The sequence below is a fragment of the Thrips palmi genome, unplaced genomic scaffold, assembly GCF_012932325.1.
Source record: "Thrips palmi isolate BJ-2018 unplaced genomic scaffold, TpBJ-2018v1 HiC_scaffold_1, whole genome shotgun sequence".
In the NCBI taxonomy this organism is placed as follows: domain Eukaryota; kingdom Metazoa; phylum Arthropoda; class Insecta; order Thysanoptera; family Thripidae; genus Thrips; species Thrips palmi.
The window spans coordinates 9,874,831-9,896,006 of record NW_023144620.1 but is presented as its reverse complement, the minus strand read 5'-3'; the positions used below and the strand labels follow the sequence as shown (position 1 = coordinate 9,896,006).

At 63.0% G+C, this 21,176-nt stretch overlaps 1 protein-coding gene across 1 annotated transcript in view; it reads right to left on the bottom strand.

The window, feature by feature from the left end:
• Positions 1–21,176, bottom strand: part of LOC117642155 (mucin-5AC-like) — a 66,004-nt gene that overhangs the window by 15,847 nt on the left and 28,981 nt on the right. Inside the window, exons 3-4 of the mRNA XM_034380052.1 lie at positions 19,152–19,211; positions 1,402–1,476 (exon numbers count right to left, since the gene is read on the bottom strand). Of these exons, the coding sequence (XP_034235943.1) occupies positions 1,402–1,476; positions 19,152–19,211 (135 nt within the window). The remainder of the gene's footprint in view (positions 1–1,401; positions 1,477–19,151; positions 19,212–21,176) is intronic.

Genomic DNA, 21,176 nt, shown 5'->3' with positions numbered 1-21,176 from the left:
GCCGTGTTGATATTCCGAAGGGCTGCCCCGCGTCGATATGACCGCCAAACGCAAAAAAAGTCGCCCCGACGAAGCGAAATTATACAATAATCATCGAAGAGACAAACACGCATTTGCTTTGCGATGATGTGAAAATAAGGGTTGGGCGCAGCAGCCAGCGGTGTCGCCTGACATTGACGCATCGCCCCCCGCCTGTCTGTCTGTCCGTCTGTCTGCTTGTCTGTCTGCTTGTCTGTCTGTCTGCCTGTCTGTCTGTCTGTCTGTCTGTCTGTCTGCCAGTCTGGCTAATCCGTCGATCGTAATTAATCGGCCGACTTCGGACGCACATTCGGGGAACAAGCCGATGAGTGCCTTTAAATGCAAAATTCCATTTGTGCCGAGGTCCTTCGGCTCCGGGCCGAGCCTCGGGCCGAGCCTCGGACCGCGCGGGCCGATTGGGGCGAGGTCGTGAATAACATGCGCGCAGTCGAACCCGGAGTCGAACCCACATTCGAACCAAGAGTCAAACCCAGAGTAGAACCCGGACTTGGATCCAACAAGGGTCGAACCCAGAGTTTCACCCGTCGTTAGTCAAACCCGGAGCTTGGCTCACGCGTATCGCGTCCCGGAGGGACCCCCGGAAACGGCGAGAAAATGCCGCCACGCTGATTTCCGGTGCCATCTGCTCTGCGCGTCCCGGAGTCCGTGGTCCGCCAGCGCGGCCGGCCCGGTCCCCGGGGCCGCGTGTCGCGTGCGTGTCGCGTGCGTGTCGCGTGCGTGTCGCGTGCGTGTCGCGTGCGTGTCGCGTGCGTGTCGCGTGCGTGTCGCGTGCGTGTCGCGTGCGTGTCGCGTGCGTGCCGCGTGCGTGTCGCGTGCGTGTCGCGTGCGTGTCGCGTGCGTGTCGCGTGCGTGTCGCGTGCGTGTCGCGTGCGTGTCGCGTGCGTGTCGCGTGCGTGTCGCGTGCGTGTCGCGTGCGTGTCGCGTGCGTGTCGCGTGCGTGTCGCGTGCGTGTCGCGTGCGCGTGCGTGTCGCGTGCGTGTCGCGTGCGTGCCGCCTGTCCAGCCGAGGGTGGCGGCATGCCCGCGCGGCGGCGCACTGGCAGTGGACGAGTCTGGCCAGGCCTGGCTGCGCTGCCCCGATAACTCGATTATGCCGCCCACCCCACCCTGGTCCTGGCGGTCCTGGCGGTCCTGGCGGCTTCCCCGGGGACGCATCACGCGTGACTCACTCGCGTGCTCTGCTGGCACGGCTCCGCGCGGCCCAGCCACTCGCCTTCCGTCTCCCTCGCACCCCATACGGGACGCCCAGCGAGTGCGAGAGAGACAGAGCGCGACGAAACGACTCGGCGGAATCATCGCGCCAAAGCGCGACGCGACAAAAATCACCAGACTGACACTGGGGGGTACTTTGCTGTATACTCACACAGAGGCTCTTCTCGTTGCACATGGCTCCCCAGACGGGGAAGTTGGACTGCAGGAGCTGACAGTTCTCCCAACACTGCAACAAAGAAAAACCAAAGGGAGGTCAGAGGAGATTGCAAAACAACGAGAATCCAATCAGAGCGGTGCGTCGCTCTGAAGAACGCGCAGGCGCCCCGACGCACAGTGGGCCAGAAGGCCGGTGCAGGCGGTCAAAATCCCGGACGCGTTGTGAGCTCCGGAGTCGCTAAATGGGACTCGAACCGAACGTGCGACCCCACCAATGGACTGCTCGTCGAACGAGGAATCCATTGATGGGGTCACAAGCTCAGTTCGAGGGAATAACACCGATCAACCCGGCCGCACCAATACTACCACACGAGAAAAACAAAAGAAAAACGCCAGCGAAAAAAAAAAATGCATGTGATAATGCGCGAGAAATTGCGACCGCGGCATTACCGCTCCGCCAAGTGGAAGAGTTACGAGCCGCGCAGTGATGGACGGTAACAATTAGCACATAGACGCGGCGAGCAGAGTCGTTTTCGTCGCTCTGCCTCTCTCGCACCTGTAAGGCACGCCCCACGACGAGTGCGAGAGAGACAGAGCGACTAAAACGACTCTCGGAATCAGTCCGCTCGCCTCCCTACTTACAGTGGGCCCTTTATGTTCGTCATCGGCGTGCATGCTTTACGGCGGCCTTACGCCCGTATGGCCGACTGCCCGAGAATGCCGAGACGGTTGGGGCATTTTGAGAGAGAGAGAGAGAGAGTTTTTAGTTTATAACAGGATTTATTGGGGGGTTTTTTAGTTCACAATGCGGGCCAAAACGGGGAAGTGTAAAAATTTGTCACAAAAAAATCATGCTGTTTTGTTGTCTCTTGAGGTATCTTTGGTGCATGATGCAGTGTTTTACAATTTGTTAGTTAGAGAGAGAGAGAGAGAGAGAGAGAGAGAGAGAGAGAGAGAGAGAGAGAGAGAGAGAGAGAGAGAGAGAGAGCCCACAGCGCGGCCCTGGATAAGGTAATCAAAGAGGACGTCCTCAAAGGCCCAGGGCTTCGGCTGGCCGGCGTTACAAGTTGTCCGGCCGACGCAACCAATCGGCGGAAAACCTCCGAGACCGGCTCGGCTCATGTGTGCCCGCTTGTCAACCGCAGAGGAGCTTTTAAAACTGGGCGACACACACACACACACACTCACACGTATGTGTGTGTTTGTTTTATGGGCGGCATTTATTCCGAACGTGCTGATACTGTGCGCTACACGAGCGGCCCATACGGCCCTGGCCGGTCTGCCTGCCCCTCGGGGTATCAGGAATTTATGATTTCTCTTTTTAATTTTTTCCCGCTCACGCCGCCGCCGCCGCCGCCTGCCCGCGCCACCGCTGCTTGTTTGCTGAGAATCAATTTGAACGAGGCCCGGCGCGGGGCGCGGGGTCGGGCCGGTCGGGCGCCCCCTCCGCTCGCGGCGGGGCGCCGAGTGTGCGTCTGTCTGCGTGTGTGTGTGTGTGTGTGTGTCTGTGTGTCTGTGAGAGGGCGGAGGCCAAAGGGTGGCTTCATCATCTATTTTCCCCGGTCCGGCCGACCGCTGCCATGCCAACTTACCGGGGGTAAAGACCGGAGCCCCCGCGGAGCCCGTCAAACTGTGATCCTCCGCCTCGGAAAAGGCGGCGACGACGACGGCGGCGGGACTCGAACCCGGGTCCCTTTGCTCGCCATCATGCACACATTCTAGTCGATACACACAGTGGGGCGCGCACGCGCACACACACACGCACTCGGTGGCTGCATCCGCAGCGCACTCGACTTGACCCGCGCGCACTCGCCACCAATGCGGGTCGAGATTTATACTCGTTTGGACTTCCCCCTCCCCCACCCCCACCCCCGCCACGCCCTGCTGCGCGCGGAGGGGGAGGGGGTGTTGGTCCGTGTTGCTTTGGGGGCCTAATTGGCCAGGCAGAGCCGTGCCGAGTCGCTCTGTCTCTCTCGCACTCGTGGGGCGCGCCGTATATGGGTGCGTAAGAGACCGGGCGAAGAAAACGACTCTCGGAATCAGTCTGCAGGCAGAGTAGTGGTGGTGGTGCCGGACGGACGGTACAGCACGGAACGTTCGGCACACCAACAACGCGTCCCCATCTCTCTCTCTCTCTCTCTCTCTCTCTCTCTCTCTCTCTCTCTCTCTCTCTCTCTCTCTCTCTCTCTCTCTCTCTCTCTCTCTCTCTCTCTCTCGTCGTGGGAATCGGAGATAAGCCGCGCGCCGATCCACTGTAATTCGAGCAATAAATAGAGAGCAGCGATGGCCGATCGGCCGAGGTGTTCATTAACACTTTTCGATACGGCCATTACGGGCCTTTAGAAGAAGGCGATTACAATCTGACGCGGCAGTGGCGGCTCGCGACGCGCAGAGAGAGAGAGAGAGAGAGAGGGAGAGAGAGAGAGAGAGAGAGAGAATCATACGGGTTGGTAAGTACGAAATGAGGAAGAGGGGACTGTTGGAGTCCGCGACGACGTCCCCGCTCGTGCACGCCACGTGACATGCAGATTAACTACAATTACACCCAGACACACACTAACACACACACTAACGCAGCAGTGACCCTACCGCGACCCTCCTAAACCCCGCGGTCTCGCGACCACACGCACACACACACACACACACACACAGCGCCACGCGTCGCCGCGCCATGTCCGCCCATTTAGCAGTGTGCTCGGCGCGCCTCAGCGCGATATTAGCCGCGCGGCCCTGTCAACATATTGAAACTCTCCACTCCTCTCCCCCCCCCACCCCTTCCCCCGCCACGCCAAGCATTCATTCCTCCATAACGCCACGCCACGCCGAGCCGCGCCACGCGGTGTGATTTATTCCGTTTCAATTTCCACCAGAGTCCCCGGCAGCGAGGCAGCAGCATCGCAGCCAAGGTGAAGGTCGGGGAAGGCCAGCAGCCTCCGTAGAGAGAGGGGGGGGGGGGGGAAGGGGGGCGTCGGCAAGGAATCCCACTCCATTTCCTGCCTGCCTCCGTCAAGGCGTTGATGCCCTCTCGACGCCCACCGAAAAGCCCGTCGAGGAGTCCGCCGGTCCAGGCCCTGGCCAGAGCCCTGGCGATGAGCGAAAGGAGACGGTCAGGTCGGGGAGTTGGCGCCGCTCTCCCCTCCCCACCCCCTTCCAAAATGACAACATCCATCGTCGTCCGCGACACATTCCAGGACCCGGAAGTTCCAGGCAGGGCTACGCGGCGGCCTCACGCCCGCCCGCCAGCACCGCGAACCACACCCCAAACAGTGAGAGAGAGAGAGAGAGAGAGAGAGAGAGAGAGAGAGAGAGAGCGACGAAGCTGCCGATGGCAGTGGCGCGGCGCTGCGGCGAAAGGTCGTGACCAAGAGCAGACCACCGCGAGCACAGCCAGCAGCGCGAGCAGCAGAGCAGGCCGCAGCAGGCCCCGTGTCACCCGCAGACACGCGCACGCGGCTGCAGGCCGAACCGAACCGCGCCGTCTGTCTCTCTCACACTCGTGCGGCGTCCCCCGCGGCCGCGAGAGAGTGAGTGAGAGAGAGAGAGAGAGAGAGAGAGAGAGAGAGAGAGAGAGAGAGCGCGCGCTTCGCCGCAGTGTCGCCGTGTCTGTCTGCGCCAGAACAGCCCATCTCATTACCAGCGCGACCGGCCGCGGGCACTGCCACGGCACTGCCAGCGCGCGGACGCACCGCACCGCACCGCACCGCGCCGCGACGCGGCAGGCTCGTTTTCCGAACATCGCGCCGTCCCTCTTGCACTCGCGGACCTTGCCGCAGGGGTGCAGGGGTGCGAGGGAGACGGAGAGAGACAGACAGAGGGAAGCGGCCGGCAGGGGAGACGACGAGACGGCCGACGGCGGCGTCGCGGGTCGACGGTCGCCGATTAGTTAAGCCGCGCTCTGCTTTTGAGGAGGGGCGGAAGGGGGGGGGGGGAGGGAAGGGATTGGTCGTCGCCGCGGTCCACGGCCCGTTCCACCCAGTCGGCGAGGACGGCGTCGAAGAGGGCCGAGAGGAGGACCTGCCGCCTCGGCGCCTTCAAAGCGCCGCCACCGCAACCGCGGCGGCAGCCCTATGCCCGCCCTGCCCGCCCTGCCCGCCCTGCGCAGACTCATTCCGAGAGTCGCTTTCGTCGCTCCGTCTCTCTCGCACCCAAACGGGACGCCCCAGGAGTGCGAGAGAGACAGAGCGACGAGGACGACTGTGCTGCAGCGACTGCGTATGGTACTACGGGATGCACACATGTGCGGTGCGGGGCGCGATCGACTCAAAGGGACCCGTCTCGACGCACACAGGCGCCGACACACACACACACACACACACACACACACACACGCGCGCGCGCTCGGCCGCCGGCTGGGCCTGCTTGGCGGCGCCCCGGGGCTCGCGCGGTCGCGTTGCCCTCCTTGCCCCCGGGGCCCCGTGCGTCAATCAGCGCGCGTTTTGGGCGGGGCGGGGCGGGGCGGGGCGGGGCGGGGCGGGGCGGTCTAGCCTCGCGGGGACGATCGCGAAGGACCCCCTGTCCCTCCCTTTCCTCTCTACAGCCGGTGCGGTCTAAGTGGAATGTAGTGTGCCAGGGCAAGGCAGCAGAGGCAAGGCGCTCAGACCACGGCACTGATTATACGACCCAAAACTTTATTGATAGCAATTCGATGGGAGGCACGTTAATCGCTCGTGATTGGGGTCAAACGCTTCATTATATGCCCGCTTAGGCCTGGGAGACCCGCCGCGCCCCGCCCCGCTTGGTCCGCGAAGTAGTGCTGTTGCCGCATTCCAGCCGACGGGAGTCGTCGCTCTGTCCCTCTCGCACTCACGGGGCGTGCCGTACAGGTGCGAGAGAGACAGAGCGACGAGTCCACGGATTCCAAAGCGGATGCGTCACACACGGCGCAGGGACTTGAGGAAGGACTCAATACTCGGACAAACGCGCTCTCAGTCTTCGGGGCCATGCTTCAAGAGGCCGAAACAGAGCTGTGTACAAACAACCCTATGGTGCGTGTGTGTGCGTGAGCGTGCGTGAGTGTGAGATCGTGATGCCGAGCCTGCCCAGAAATACACACAAGCCCACATAAAGATTAATATTCTATACATCTGTCTCACTCGCTCCCACCCGCTGAGCCGTTTTGTACCCTTCGCCGGAGCGGGAGTGGTGCTCGGGCTAACAGGCCTGCCGGCCAGCCTGCACGGCTCGACTCCAGCAGGGCCCGAGTCCAGGCGCCCCGGCCCGCCAGGCCCGCCAGGCCCGCCCGGCTCAGTCAGACCCAATACATAAATACGTCATAAATACTGTGCGACCGTTTAGGAGCAGCGCACGGGAAACATTTGCATAGCGAGCCGCCGCGCCCCGCCCTGCTGGGCAGCGAGAGGCTAGGCGAGGCGGAGAGTGTCGCGTGTGTTTGGAGAGGCCGGCCCGAACCCGAAGAAAGAGAAAAGTGACCGAAAAGAAAACAAAAACCGGAAAGCCCACAACTGAGACATTTGACAGCGGCGGGCGGGGCCGCGCGAGTGCCGTGTGTGTAACAGGTCCCGATAGATTACACTGCGACCGCCGTGAGGCCAACACACCTCGCTGCGGGGGGCGCCCAGCTCCGGGGCCCATGCACCGGACCCGTTCGCGACCCATCCACGACCCGCGCCCTCATTACCCGGAGCACGGCGACCCGGACGACCCGCAGGACTTCGTCAGCGACCCATCAGCGAATCGTACTCGAATCTTCCACGACCCGTCCGCGACCCTTCCCCTTGCACAACATGGCCCGCGCGACCCGTCCCCGATCCGTCAGCGAATCACCCACGACCCGTCCGCGACCCACCCCCCTCCGACCCTAGTGACCCATAACACGACCCGCGCGGCCCGACGGCGAGCGACCTGTCCCCCGCCGACCCTACAGTGACCCAGAACGCGACCCTTCCGCGACCCGTCCGCGACCTGTCTCCCTCCGACCCTACAGTGACCCAGAACGCGACCCTTCCGCGACTCGTCCGCGGCTGCGCTTTTAATCGTCCCCCGCGACCCCGTTCCCCGGGCCCCTAGTTGGGTCCTCGGTGCCGCCGTACCCGCGCGGGGCGTCGCGGGGCGTCGCGGGGCGGGTGAGGTCGGCAGCAGCGGGTTAGGGCCGCCCGAAGTCTGTTTACTATTCATTACAACGGGCAAATATTTCCCCCTGCCCTCTCGGCGTGGCAGTGCCGGAGAAGGAGGAAGAGGGGGGGGGGGGGTCGCCCTAGAGAGGCCGGCGGCACCGCGCGGCCCCGCCAACGCGGCGCGGAGTCACCGTGCCGGCAAATCAGCGGAAGTCACTCCGAAAATTACAACTACTCCAAGCGGCGCGCTGTTGGCGGAGCGCAAACAGTGCCGCGGCTCCAGCGGCTCCAGTGCAAAGCCCCCCCCCCCCCGCTCTATCTGCGGTGGCGGGGGCGGGGGCCTCCGGGGAGCGGTGAAGCGGCCCGGGCTCGCACGCTGACCTTTGCACCTGTGTGTCCTTCCGGGGGTGGCGGCACCAGACTGATTCCGAAAGTCGTTTTCGGCCGCTCTGTCTCTCTCGCACCCGTATGGCGGGCCACGTGAGTGCGAGGGAGACAGAGCGACTCGCGGAATCAGTCTGCAGCGCGGCAGCGACGCACGCGCCGCCAAGAACGGTCCCAACGAGGAGGGGGAGCGGCGAGATGAAAATACGGTGCGACTAAGACGGGGATTTATCGGTGCTCTTCCGTCCCCCCCCCCCCCTCTCTCTCTCTCTCTCCTCTCTATTTATCGCGCTTTCTCTCTCTCCCCCTCTCCCGCGCTCATTCGCTCTTTATCACCGCGGCCTAGCGCCCCCGTCAGGTCGCATCACGGCGGCGGACTTTGAGTAATTCGGGCCGACAGGCGCCGTCTCTCTCTGTTTCGCTGTTTTGGCGAGCCGGCTGACTTTGGGCTCCACTGCGGCCAGAGCCAAAAGCGCGAGCCGCGGCCGCCGCGGTGCAGCCCACAGTGGGCCAGAAGACCGGTGGAGGCGGCCACAAATCTAGACGCGTTTTGAGCTCCAGAGTCGCTAAATGGGACTCGAACCGAGCGTGTGACCCTACCAATGGATTCCTCGTTAGGAGAGCAATCCATTGGTGGGGTCACACGTTCGGTTCGAGTCCCATTTAGCGACTCTGGAGCTCAAAACGCGTCCGGGATTGCGTCCGCCTCCACCGGTCTCCTGGCCCACTGTGGCCGCGGTGCACCCTTGGCCACAACGGGGCGGCAGCGCGGCCAAATTAAAATGTATGCCGCGCGCACTTCCTCCGTCGCTCTGTCTCTCTCGCGCCGCTGCGGCACGCCCCACGAGTGCGAGAGAGACAGAGCGCGCGCCGTTCGAAAGCAGTCCGGCGGGCCAAGCAGCCCGACGCGGGCACGCCCGGCGGAAAAATAAAGTGGGACAAAAAGGCAGTACACTGAAAGCGGAAAAGCGGCAGGGCGACGACGGCGGCGCCAGTCAAGGCAGTAAGTCGACGGCCTGGCGGTGCCCTGGCAGTGGCGTGGCAGTGCCCTGGCCGACGGCCGGCTGGTCCAAAATCACCTAATGGGTCGTAAAATTCGCCCCCGCCTCCTCGCAGCAGCAGCAGCAGCTTGCCAGACACCCTCGGGACGGAACGGGGTGGCCGAGGATCGCGCTGTCTCTCTCGCACTCACGGGGCGTGCCGCAGGGGTGCGAGAGAGACAGAGCGCTCGGACCGCGGCGCGGCCGGGCCACCCCCGCCAAAAAGAGAGCAGCCCACGCCGCCGAAAAATACAAAAAAAGGCAGCCGGAGCAAAATGAAAAGGCTAAAAAAAAACAGAGAGAAACGACTCGCACTTAATTTGGAAGTGAATTTAGAAGCAGCGCAACAAACGCGCAGGGAGCGCGCACCCGCCCCGCCCCTGTGTGGCGAGGCAACGCCGAGGAGGCCAAGCAAGCCCAGCGGCAGCCCAGCGGCAGCCCGCCGCCGGTTATCCCGGCGAATTGCCGGCCAAACCGAGGGGAAGCGCCGCGGCCGGGCAAAGAGAATAAACGAAAAACAAGAAGAAGAAGGAGGAGGAAGGTGGTGGCGCCGTGCCGCGGAATTGGTGGTGTAATACGGTGGCGTGGGGGACGCCAGGACCAGAGGAGGGTGCCAATGGACCACCACGGCCAACACCACCAAGGCCCGCGCGTATGGGGACGGCGGCGTTCAGTGTCGTCCTGGCCCTATCATCTCCCTGGGGGAAACCGCGCAGAGAGCGACACACACACACACACACACACACACACACACACACACACACACACACACACCACACACACACACACACACACACACACACACACACACACACACACACACACACACACACAGAGTGCACACAGTGTGTTGGTGGCGGCTGCATTCCTCGCCGAAATATTGAAAACGCGTCGTCCTCGAGGACCTCCTCTCTGGTGTGCCTGGTGCCTCCGCGACGTCCTGATGAAGGCCCTCAAGGAGCTGGCCGAGGGGCCGAAGGGGAGGGGGGGGGGGGGGGGAGCTGATAAGCGGCGGAGGGTGAGTGACTGATGAAGGCGCCGCGTTATTAGTGTGCCGTCGAATGGAGTCGAATGGCCGGAGGACTTTAATTGCCGCAGACTGATTCCGAGAGCCGTTTTTCGTCGCTCCTATCTCTCTCGCACCTACGCGGGACGCCCCGTGAGTGCGAGAGAGACAGAGCGACGACTCTCGGAATCAGCCTGCGGCAGCGAGGCCCGAATCGGGTGGCGCGCCGCCTAGCAGAGGGAGACGTCGGCGAGGTTCGCGGGCCGCGGTCCTGGCGGGCGGGAGGATCCAGGTCAGGGAGGCACTCCGGGCTGACCCGGCGGCAACTGACCGCCACCGCCACACCACTGCAAGCCACCGCACTGCCAGCCAACGGGCTGCGCAGCGCAAAGCACCGCGCCAACGACGGCCTGCAGCAGCAGCATCAGGGCCGCGTCCGGGACGGAGGGACGACGACGGCGCACAGTGGGCCGGAAGACCGGCGCCGGCGGCCAAAACTCTAAGACGCGTTTTGAGCTCCAGAGTCGCTAAACAGGACTCAAACCGAGCGTGTGACCCCACCAATGGATTCCTCCTTCGGAAAGCTATCCATTGGTGGGGTCACACGTTCGATCTGAGTCTCATTTAGCGACTCTGGAGCCCAGAAACGCCGAGCCAAAGGGTCGCCGATGTGACCATTCGGACGCGGCCGCTTGCTCGGCCAATGGGCGGCCATCGTCCAACGGCTCCGGCCGACCCGGCTGCAATTAACACTCGCGGCCATTGACAAGACCCCCTTCCTCCTCCCCCACCTGCCGTGGTCCGGTGTGCCTCCGGTGCCTCCAGTGTGCCTCCGCCTCGCCGTGGCCTTCCATGTCCGCCCGAGCCAGCCGGGCAGAGCGGCCAAGCGGCGAAGCCAGGCCGGCCGGTTTCGTGTGGCTCCTATACGCTGCCATTTCCGACTCCCACCGTGCGGGCCGGGAGGAGGGGGGAGGGGGGAAGGGGGCGGGAAGGGCACTGGAGCGCGCGCACGGGCAAAAGATGGGGAGCAGGTGGCGTGGCGTGGCGGGGGACTGACCACGCGAGATGGATGCCCTGCTGGTCGTCGGGGTGGCCGGTGTGGCCGGCGCGCGGCGCGGCACGGGCAGGACAGACCCCTCTCCCTCTCCAATTTGCAAAACGGCCCCGCCCCCCACCCCCGCTCAGGCGGCCACACGGACATAACACAGTGTGCCCCTCGCAGCCGCTTAGAAATGACAAGGTGCACGTCCACTGCCAAAAATAGCTAGTTAGACTGATTCCGAGAGTCGTTTCCGCCGCTCTGTCTCTCTCGCACCTATGCGGGACGCCCCGTGAGGGCGAGAGAGACAGAGCGAGGACTCTCGGTGTGTTGCGGAGTCGCGATCGCGGAGCACGGCGCGGCGGGGCGTCGCGACGCGAAGGGCCCAAAGGAATGCACAGGTCGCAGATGGGACCGAGTGAGACAGAGGCAGTGGTATACAGTGCAGCAGCGGGCGGGGCAGCGCGCACTTAAGCGTAATTTTATGGCCTGGATAAAAGATGTCAGGAGTATTTACTTTGGAAGCGCGGAGAGAGATGGTTTTCACTCTGTCCATGTGAGTGTGTGTGTGTGTGTGTGTGTGTATCGCTCGTCCGGCCTGTCTCGTCTGATACAATATTTTTTCGCGATCACCCCGAAAAAAAAGGAAGGGGGATATATACAGCGAGCGGGGACACTTATTGACACAGTTTCTTTTGTGACACATACGCGACAGTTTTTATTTGTGTGTCGTCCGGAAAAACGGACGCGGGAAAATCCTGCTCGCAGTGTGGCGGCAGTCGTGCGCTGGGTGACTCCTGCACACATTCTCTCACACATACACGGACACACGCACACACACACAGCGCATCGCAGCAACGTCGACCGCCCCGGAGAACGCGCGGTGAGCAGCACACTGCGAGATGCGCATCTGAATCCGCCACTTTATGGGAGACGCAGGCTGCCCCCAAAGGCCTCGCTCTGTCTCTCTCGCACCTGTGAGGAACGCCCCATGAGTGCGAGAGAGCCAGAGCGACGACTCTCGGAGTCAGTCTGCTGGCCGGGCATAGGCCTGCACGCTATGTTGATTCCGAACGGCGCTCGTCTCTCTCGCACTCATGGGGCGTGCCGTGGGGGTGCGAGAGAGACAGAGCGACGAAAGCGCACGGTCAACACATTCCCGCCTAACGTCGCCTTTCAATTACTTCGGAGTGAATCGGCGGATTAAACGGCGAGCAGAGCAAGAGAGAGGCCGCGCAGTCGGAACGGGAAGAACCAAGAACGATGGAAAGTCGAGGGCAGCGGGACACCAGGGCGGATCCAGGGATGGGTTACAGGGGGTCGGGGGGTGGGAGGCGCGTTTTGAGGCAGGAGTCGAACCGAGCGTGTGACCCGGTGTGACCCCACCAATGGACTCCCCGTTCGGAGAGCAATCCATTGGTCACACGCTCGGTTCGAGGCTCCTTTAGCGACTCTGGAGCACAAAACGCGTCCTGGATTTTGACCGCCCCCACCGGTCTTCTGGGCCAAGGCGAAGGGCAAGGGTACAGGGAGCCGTACTCCATGACCGCGACCCCGATTTATGGACACGGTATGACGCGTCCACCGGCCGGACACCCGCACCATTCCAACCGGCGCTCTCGTCGCTCTCTCTCTCTCTCTCTCTCTCTCTCTCTCTCTCTCTCTCTCTCCTCTCTCTCTCTCTATTTCTCTCTATTTCTCTCTCGCACCCTCACGGGAGGCCGCGACAGTCCGAGGGCGTAGCGGGGCGGGCCGCGACGGATCTCGGAGGGCGGCACGGAATAAGTCGCTGAGTTACTCGCCTTTTAATGACTCTGGTTGCACTAAACCGCCACCGTCGTAAGGAAGCGCTTTAGGGCCCCCGCTTCCTTCTTACACCACGTGTGATTGTGTGAGTGTGTGTGTGTGTGTGTGTGTGTGTGTGTGTGTGTGAGTGTGTGTGTGTGTGTGTGTTAGTCTCCACCCGGATCAGTCGACCTGCCCCACTTTTTCCAGGGTGGGACCACCTTTTCCTTTTACTTCTACTGTCGCGCGCCCCTCATCCGTTCGTTTTCCAAACCAAACGACGGCAGCAGCAGCAACAACAAAAACAACAGCAGCAACAAACGAATCCGCCCTGCACACGCCACGCCATTATCGCTCTGCTTTATTGTAATGCCTCGTAGCTTATCGCGCCTCCCCTCTCTTCTTCCCCCTCCCCTCCTTTCCCTCCCTCCCCCCTTCCCTTCCCCCCTCCCCTCCCTCGCTAAATGACGCTTCGATACGCAGCAGCCCCGTGGGCCGTTCCGCGGCACTGCCATTTGTTACTGCCGTTTGGTCGTCCGAGGTACATAACAGGGAGGCAGAGAGAGAGAGAGAGAGAGAGAGAGAGAGAGAGAGAGAAAATCGGGATCCCGGAAAGCGAAGCAGCGGGGCAGGTGGGTCCGCCAAATTTTACCGCGGCCGCGCTCGCGGGAAACGGACCGGAAATGGCTAGCGGCCGTTCGTCTCTCTCGCACTCACGGGCCGTCTCGTCGGGGTGCGAGAGAGACAGAGCGACTATGCTGGCCGGCCGGCCATTCATTCCCCGAGCCGGACATCCATCCCTCTGAAAAAGCACAGCCCCCTTTAGGGGTGGGTCATTCCACACAATCTGCCCGCCGCCGCCCCCCTCGTCGGGGTGAGCAGATCACACTATGAGGGGGAAAACCCTATTGACAGGTAAACGACGATCTCTCTTTCGCTATCACACACACACACGCACACACACACACACACACACACAGAGTCACAGTGGCGCGCGTGGCGCGCACACACGGCACGACTGCCAACCGCCTGCCCCGGCATAGCAATATAACGGGAAAATAACAATAACCCAGACGGCAGCGCGGTGGCGGAGGCGCTCATGCCGATTCTGTTCCGTTTGCCCGTCTGTCTGTCTGTCTGTCTGTCTGTCTGTCTGTCTGTCTGTCTGTCTGTCTGTCTGTCTGTCTGTCAGTCCGTCCGTCCGGCATGACACAATAACGGCAAACACATCCAAACCAGTAATGACACCTCCGGCACCACAAGAAGTGCGCGACGCCGCAGTCGTGACGGACTCATTGGCGAGAGCGGAAACGAAAACAATCATCATTACACAAAGGCGGTGCCCGACGGGGGCCGGGCCGGGCCGGGCCCGCGCGAACAGTCGCGCAAAACACTTGGCACGTCGGGGCGGGCGGACTTCCCTTTGCCACAAATGACGGGGGCCCGCACGCAGTGGCGCGCGCCCAATACTTTCCTCCCCCCCCCCCCCTCTCTCTCCTCTGAAACTTCCACCCGGGCAGCCAGAGCGCCGCCGGGGCGTCAATCGGAGCGGCAGGCTGGTCGCTCCGTCTCTCTCGCACTCACGGGGCGTCCCGCAGGGGTGCGAGAGAGACGGAGAAGGAATCAATCCACCGCAGCAGGCAGGCAGTCCATCCAGGCGAGCAGCGTTTGCGATGCTGCACTCACTTTGCATCGGATTGCCCCCCTGCCCTGGCCGCCCTCGCCGCGTTCCGCCCCTTGTCTTCGTCGCCGCCCAATTTGTCTTCCTTTCAGCGGAAAAGCCCGGCCGACTGGAACGGCGCTCTCTGTCCCTCTCGCGCCGCCTTCCGTTGCGGTGCGAGAGGGACAGAGAGAGAGACGACGTGTCGACGCACTGTAAGGCTGACGCACTGCAGGGGCGACGTAGGCGCGGATCTTAGGGGCGCCCGAGAAAGTCACGAAACCCCCACAGCCAGAAGACCGGCGCTGGCGGCCAAACCTCCAATCGCATTTTGTGCTCCAGAGTAGCTAAACAGGACTCGAACCGAGCGTGTGACCCCACCAATGGATTCCTCGTTCGGAGAGCAATCCATTGGTGGGGCCACACGATCAGATCGGTTCGAGTCCCATTTCGCGACTCTGGAGCTCAAAACGCGTCCGGGATTTTGACCGCCTCCACCGGTCTTCTGGCCCACTTTGCGAGCGGGGAGGCGGCGCGCGTGCCGGCGAGGCGAGGCGTTCGTTCGGCGCCTCCAACATCCGTTTAATTGCAGAGTGCAGGTGGCGCCCGCCGCGCCTCTAGCCTCGCGCCAGGCCTTTCGCACTTCGGCACTCGCTGAGCCACTTTGCGGCGCTTTGCGAAACCATCTCGGCAACTCCCAACCTTCACCTTGGCATTCCTTCTCCGGCGGAGGGGAAGCGGGGAGGGGAGGGGGCCGCCAAATTCCAGGGCGTCCCTTTCAGCAGGCCGCCGCCGCCGCAAGTCGCTTTTTTGGCACTTTATTTACCTCTTTTTCCGCCAAACGACAACAAATTTCGAGCGCCGTCTTTTCCCTCGGCCGGTCATGATTTGTGGCGCGGGCCTAAATGACACAAATGAGGCGGGCGGGCCGCGGCGGCGCGGGGCAGCACACAAGGAAGAATCGTGTCATTGGAGCGTCTCGCCACGGCTTACCGTGTGTCAGCGCCAACAATCGCTCTGTCTCTCTCGCACCGCCACGGCGCGCCCCGCGAGTGCGACAGAGACGGGGCGACGAAAGCCGCGCCGGCCGGCCGGGATTATCCGGCCCGGGCCATTCGACGCGGCGGTGCCGGCGATACGTGCAGCGAGGCTAGCGCAGGCATTCCCCATGCAGTGGCCGCGGGGCTGCGCTTCGACGCGGTGGTGCCTCCCAACGTGCGACTATCGCGGCGAGGTATCGAACACTGCGTTACGCGCAGCCGCACAGTGGGTGCAGAAGACCGGTGGAGGCGGTCAAAACCCCGGACGCGACTTTGAGCTCCAGAGTCGCTAAATGGGACTCGAACCGAACGTGTGACCCCACCAGGATTGCTCTCCGAACGAGGAATCCCTTGGCGGGGTCACATGCTCGGTTCGAGTCCTCTTTCAGCGACTGTGATACTCAAAGCGCAGAACATCAGAACTACAACCCGCCTGAACGGCACCCTAAAAATGACACACACACCACACACATACACACCACACACGCACACTCGAGAAGGTGGGCGTGATGGACGCAGGACGATACGCCTGGACAATCCTGCAGCCGTCCTCGCCCCTCCCCCTTCTCTCTCTCTCTCTCTCTCTCTCTCTCTCTCTCTCTGTCTCTCTCTCTCTCTCTCTCTCTCGCACACGCACGCACGCACGCACACACACACACACACACACACACACACACACACACACACACACACGGAGGCAGCCCGATTGCCCAGGGGTACAGACAGTGTGCCGCTCATTAGCCCCGCCCCGCTCCGCCCATAAGTCCAATCAAAGCCCCGGAGCCCTCAAGTCAACAACGAGACGCGCCGGCCGGCCAACTGGCTGCCTGCCTGCCTGGCCGGCAGAGGCTCGCGCGCGCGCTCGCGGGAAAAAAAAAAGAAAAGAAAAGCATACGCGGACGAAATAATAATACTAAATTATTTATAAAACAAATAACACACTCACTCACACATGCAGACACACACGCATGATAAAAGGTGTGGTGCCGCCAGTCGGCCTGGCCGTCGCGCCGCGGTGCCCTCGCGGCCCGGCACGTCCGTCGTGTGTATTATTTCCCCCCCCCCCCTTTTCCTCGTTTGTTGACGACCCCCGCCTACGTACGCCTCGTTCCCATTCATCCTCATCTGCCATCACCCGAGTCTGCCTTGGGTGCATCCGCGGGGGCCGCCGCTAAACACATCGAGGGCCAGGTGCACCTGCGGGGGCGGTCGAAATCCCGGACGCGTTTTGACTCCAGAGTCGCTAAATGGGCCTCGAACCCAACGTGTGACCCCACCAATGGATTGCTCTCCGCACGAGGAATCCATTGGTGGGGTCACACGCTCGGTTCGAGCCCTGGTTCGCGACTCTGGAGTACAAAACGCGTTTCGAGTTTCGGCCGGCCGGCGCCGCCGGTCTTCTGGCCCACTGCGCGGCCTTTCCTCGGGCGCCGCCATCAAACCGTTCCGAAAGGTCCGCGTCGTCGGAAAGGCCTCGGGGCGCGGCCGGCTTCCACGGCGGCGGCCTTCTGAACGGAACGCCGCCCTCATTAAGGGACTCTCGTTGTTCTCATTCCCCGCCAATTATTTACAATTATTTGCTAGGGCGGTGCTGCCGGGGCCGCGAGTCGCTGCGAGTCGCGACGCGGCGACCCGCTCCAGCGCCGTTCGTTCGGGTCGGACGACCGTCCGACGGGTCCGGCAGTGATAATACAGCGGACTTCCCCGCCGCGCGTCCAGGCCGGGGACTGGCTGCGCCTGCCTGGCCTGGGCCTCGTAAAGGGAAATGAGATCACCTTTATGAGTTCCGATTAATGTAAGTGCTTAAAGCGCGGTTGTCTGTCTGTCTGTCTGTCTGTTTGGCCGCCGTCGCGCTGCTGCAGAAACACACGCAATGCGATCGACAATTGATGACGGACAATGGCCAGCCAATAAAAAGTCCTGCGATAAAAAGCAAAAAAAAAAACCTCCGGAGACCACACCGGCCGGGGTGTCGCCGCGCCAATGCTGAATTCCGGGCACTCTGTCCGGAAAGGCGCACTGGCTGTAGGGTCAGACAGACAGACAGACAGACAGACAGACAGACAGACAGACAGACAGACGCACTCAGAGTGTCACACACGTTGGGGTTCTTCGGCCGCAGATCCCTGCTGACGCCGCGACGCTCGTTCCAACGCCTCGCACCGCCACCGCGTCGATAGGCCCCCCAAAACGCAATTAGGCCGATATAACGCCCTAGGACCCGCCCCTGCGACACGGCAGAGAGAGAGAGAGAGAGAGAGAGAGGGAGAGAGAGAGAGAGAGAGAGAGAGAGAGAGAGAGAGAGAGAGAGAGGAAGAGAGAGAGGAGAGAGAGAGAGAGAGAGAGAGAGAGAGAGAGAGAGAGAGAGAGATGGAAGGCTGCTGACGAGAGCGCGCGGGGAAGTCCACCCGCGTTGTAATGAGTCCCGCAGCCCCAGCGTCAGCGCCGCGCGCTCAAACTCTCCCAAACCGCACCCTCCCCTCCCCCTCCCCGTTCACCGGCACCCCCAGCAGGGTGCTCCGGGGAGCACGGTCCCAGGTGCGCCCCTTCTACCCCGTCGTGGACTCACGCTTCGTTAGGGTGCCCCCCGCCCCCTCTGGATCCGCCCCGCCTACACTGCCGCGCCCCCGACGACGCCACCGATATGATTGGCTCTAATTGATTCCGGAATTACACCAGAGTGATTAATTAGGCTCAAGTGCTCGCGGGGCGTGGCGGGGCGGCGGCTTGTTCGGCAGGTGTGCACCGAGCTATGTAGCGTCACGCTCCCTTGCACCATTGCTGCTCTCGCGGCGCCACTTCGCCAGCACGGTCCTGGGATCGATCCCGACCGCCGGCGCACTCGTTTTGAGTGATTGCACGAGCAGCTAATGGCTTTGGAGACCGCCCTCAACGAGGTCGCCGTCGACGAGGACGCCGTCGACGAGGACGCCGTCGACGAGGACGCCGTCGACGAGGACGCCGTCGACGTGAACGCCGTCGACGAGGACGCCGTCGACGTGAACGCCGTTGACGAGGACGCCGTCGCACAGTAAAAAAAGATTCGCCGATTCGGTGACGTCTGGGCGCCAAAACGAGAATATTACAAGAACAGCGACACCCTCAAACTGTTCTGGCGGCCCTCTGTTCGTTTCGGCGACGCTCGGTCTAGTTTCGGTGGCGCTCGGTCCGTTCCGGAGCAGCCACCTCACCAGAACGGCACTGCAGTCACCCTCCCGCCAGCGACTTTTAATCGTCGTATTAATGTGAAATAGGACACAAAACAAGTCAGGGGCTGTCAGTAATCATTCGCGTGACTCATCAAAGCGTAACATTGCCGGCGGGCACGCACAAATATGCACAGACAGCTCAAAAACAGTTGTTGTGGTCATCCTAACCTCTCTGGCGGAACACCACCTGGTGACGCAGGTCACCGTTTTGGTGACGGACCGTCGCCGGGTTTGTGGGGGTACCCGTTTCGGTGAGATTGGATATAGGACGACCACCAAAACAGCGAATCTTTTTTTACTGTGCGACGAGGACGCCGTCAACGAGGCCACCGCGCTGCTCAGCACCCGGTCGAGCTGCATCCGGAGCTCCACCGCCACCGTCCGGAAATTGGTACCGGAAACCCGGCCGCCGCCGACGCCCCTCGTCCGAAGCGTCGACCCCGTGACGACGGCGACGCCCCGGCCAGCTGAGGGACATTAACGTCCCGCTAAGCAGCGATCAACTCACCATGTAGCAGTCGGGGGACTGCAGGCACTGGGTGGGCCTCTCCGCCTGGGTGTTGGTGAACTGCAACAATCAGAAACGCAACGTTAGTCGTCTGGACGTGGTGGCGGTCGCAGCGCGGCGGCAGCGCGTCGCACGGTAGCCGCCGGAGTGGCCGCCGCTCCTCCTGGAGTCCGCGGGGGCCGCCAGGGTGATGGATAACCGCTTTTTAAATCGGAACGCGGACGCCGACAGCGTCGTGGCGGTCGCATCGGATAGCCGGGCCGGCGTGACCGCGCAGCACCGCGCAGCCGATTCCGACACGGCGGTTTCTCTCTCCGACCCCAGCGGGCCGCCCCACGAGTGCGAGAGAGACGAGCTCTGCTCGGACTCGGCCCCCGGCTCCAGGTGGCCGCCGCTGCGGGAGCGAGCGAGACGGCGCGTTTCCGGGCGCTGCGCTGTGCCGTGCCGTCGGTCCGCTCCAGCGGTGGCCTTCCCCGTTCCAGCGTTCCAGCCAGGCGGATGGGTATTAATGACGCCGCCGCCAAACAGTGTGGTAGTCTCCGTTATCAGCAGCGTGGCGCGGCGGACCCCGGCGGCCGGACCGCCTCGGAGGCGCGGACGGCGATGACCGGCAGGCCGTCGCTCTGTCTCTCTCGCACCCACGCGGATCGGCCTGGCTGGGGGGTCGCGGGGCCGGCCCGGCCGTGGCCGTGTTCACCGCCGTGTTAACAGATTTGTTTCCCGGCCGGTTGTCGGCCCGCCCCGCCAGCAACACGCCCGCCAAACAATGGCCAACACGATTATGCTCTCCGCGTCCGCGTCGCCGGCCCAGTCGGCCGCGTCGGCGGCGGCCTCCGACACCGCCAGTGTGTCGCCAGGAGGCTGCACCGGCACTGGCCGTGCACCGGCGGGGTCTCTACTGTTCGCCTCCGGGACGCCAGCCGACGCCAAGACGGCGGCCCCTGCGCCCCGCGAGGGCCCGGCGGGGGGCTCTGCACCGTCCGCGCAGCTCCGGGCGAATGCAGCGTACGCGGCATAAGCAGCCTGTCGTACGGCATAACTTAGGCCTGCATTCTATTAGCATACAACACGCCGCCCCGTGCCGCGCCGCGTTTGGCCGTGCCGTACCGCGTCCGGCGCGACGCGCACCGCGACGCACCGCGACGCACCGCGCCCGGACCGGACGGGGGACGACAGACCGCCAGAAGACCGGCGGAGGGAGGCGGTCAAAATCCCGGACGCGTTTTTGAGCTCCAGAGTCGCTAAATCGGACTCGAACTGAACGTGTGACCCCACCAATGGATTACTCTCCGAACGAGGAATCCATTGGTGGGGTCACACGCTCGGTTCGAGTCCTGGTTAGCGACTCTGGAGCCCAAAACGCGGTTTGGCCGCCTCCTGTGCGGCGGCGAAACCTCGGACCGCACACCTCGAGAGGCACGCTCTCTTTCTCGAGCGTTTCCAAAGCCGCCGCCGAGAAAGGGTTGGATTCCATACGCCACCGACGCCGACCCACCGCCTGCGCCAAGCCCGGCCGCTTGACGAGGGTTGACTCGCTTCGGGCGTTCGGCTGCGTTCGGCGGGGACCCATCGGCCCTCCGGTTGCTCCGGGTCGCCGTGGAGAATCTCGGTTAATTCCCTGACCCGGTTGGAGGAGGCCGCCGTCGTGGACCCCGGCGAGCAGGACGCCGTCGTTGCCCAATCAGGCCATCAAGACCGCCATCAGGACGACGTCACGCGATGCTATCCTGCAGACTGATTCCGAGGGTCGTTTTCGTCGCTGTCTCTCTCGCACCGATACGGGACGCCCCACGAGTGCGAGAGAGACAGAGCGACGAAAACGACCCTCGGAATCGGTCTGCTCGCAGGACGCGGCCGATACAAGCCGAGCGAGCTACAGTGCCGTGGCTCGTAGCGGCGTAGCGCTGCGGTCCGGGCAAACGCCGTTTAGAGGCGTAAACTTGCCGCGCCGCACTCATTCCGAACAACAGCGTGCCTCTGTCTCTCTCGCACCCGTGCGGGTCACTCCCCGAGTGCGAGAGAGAC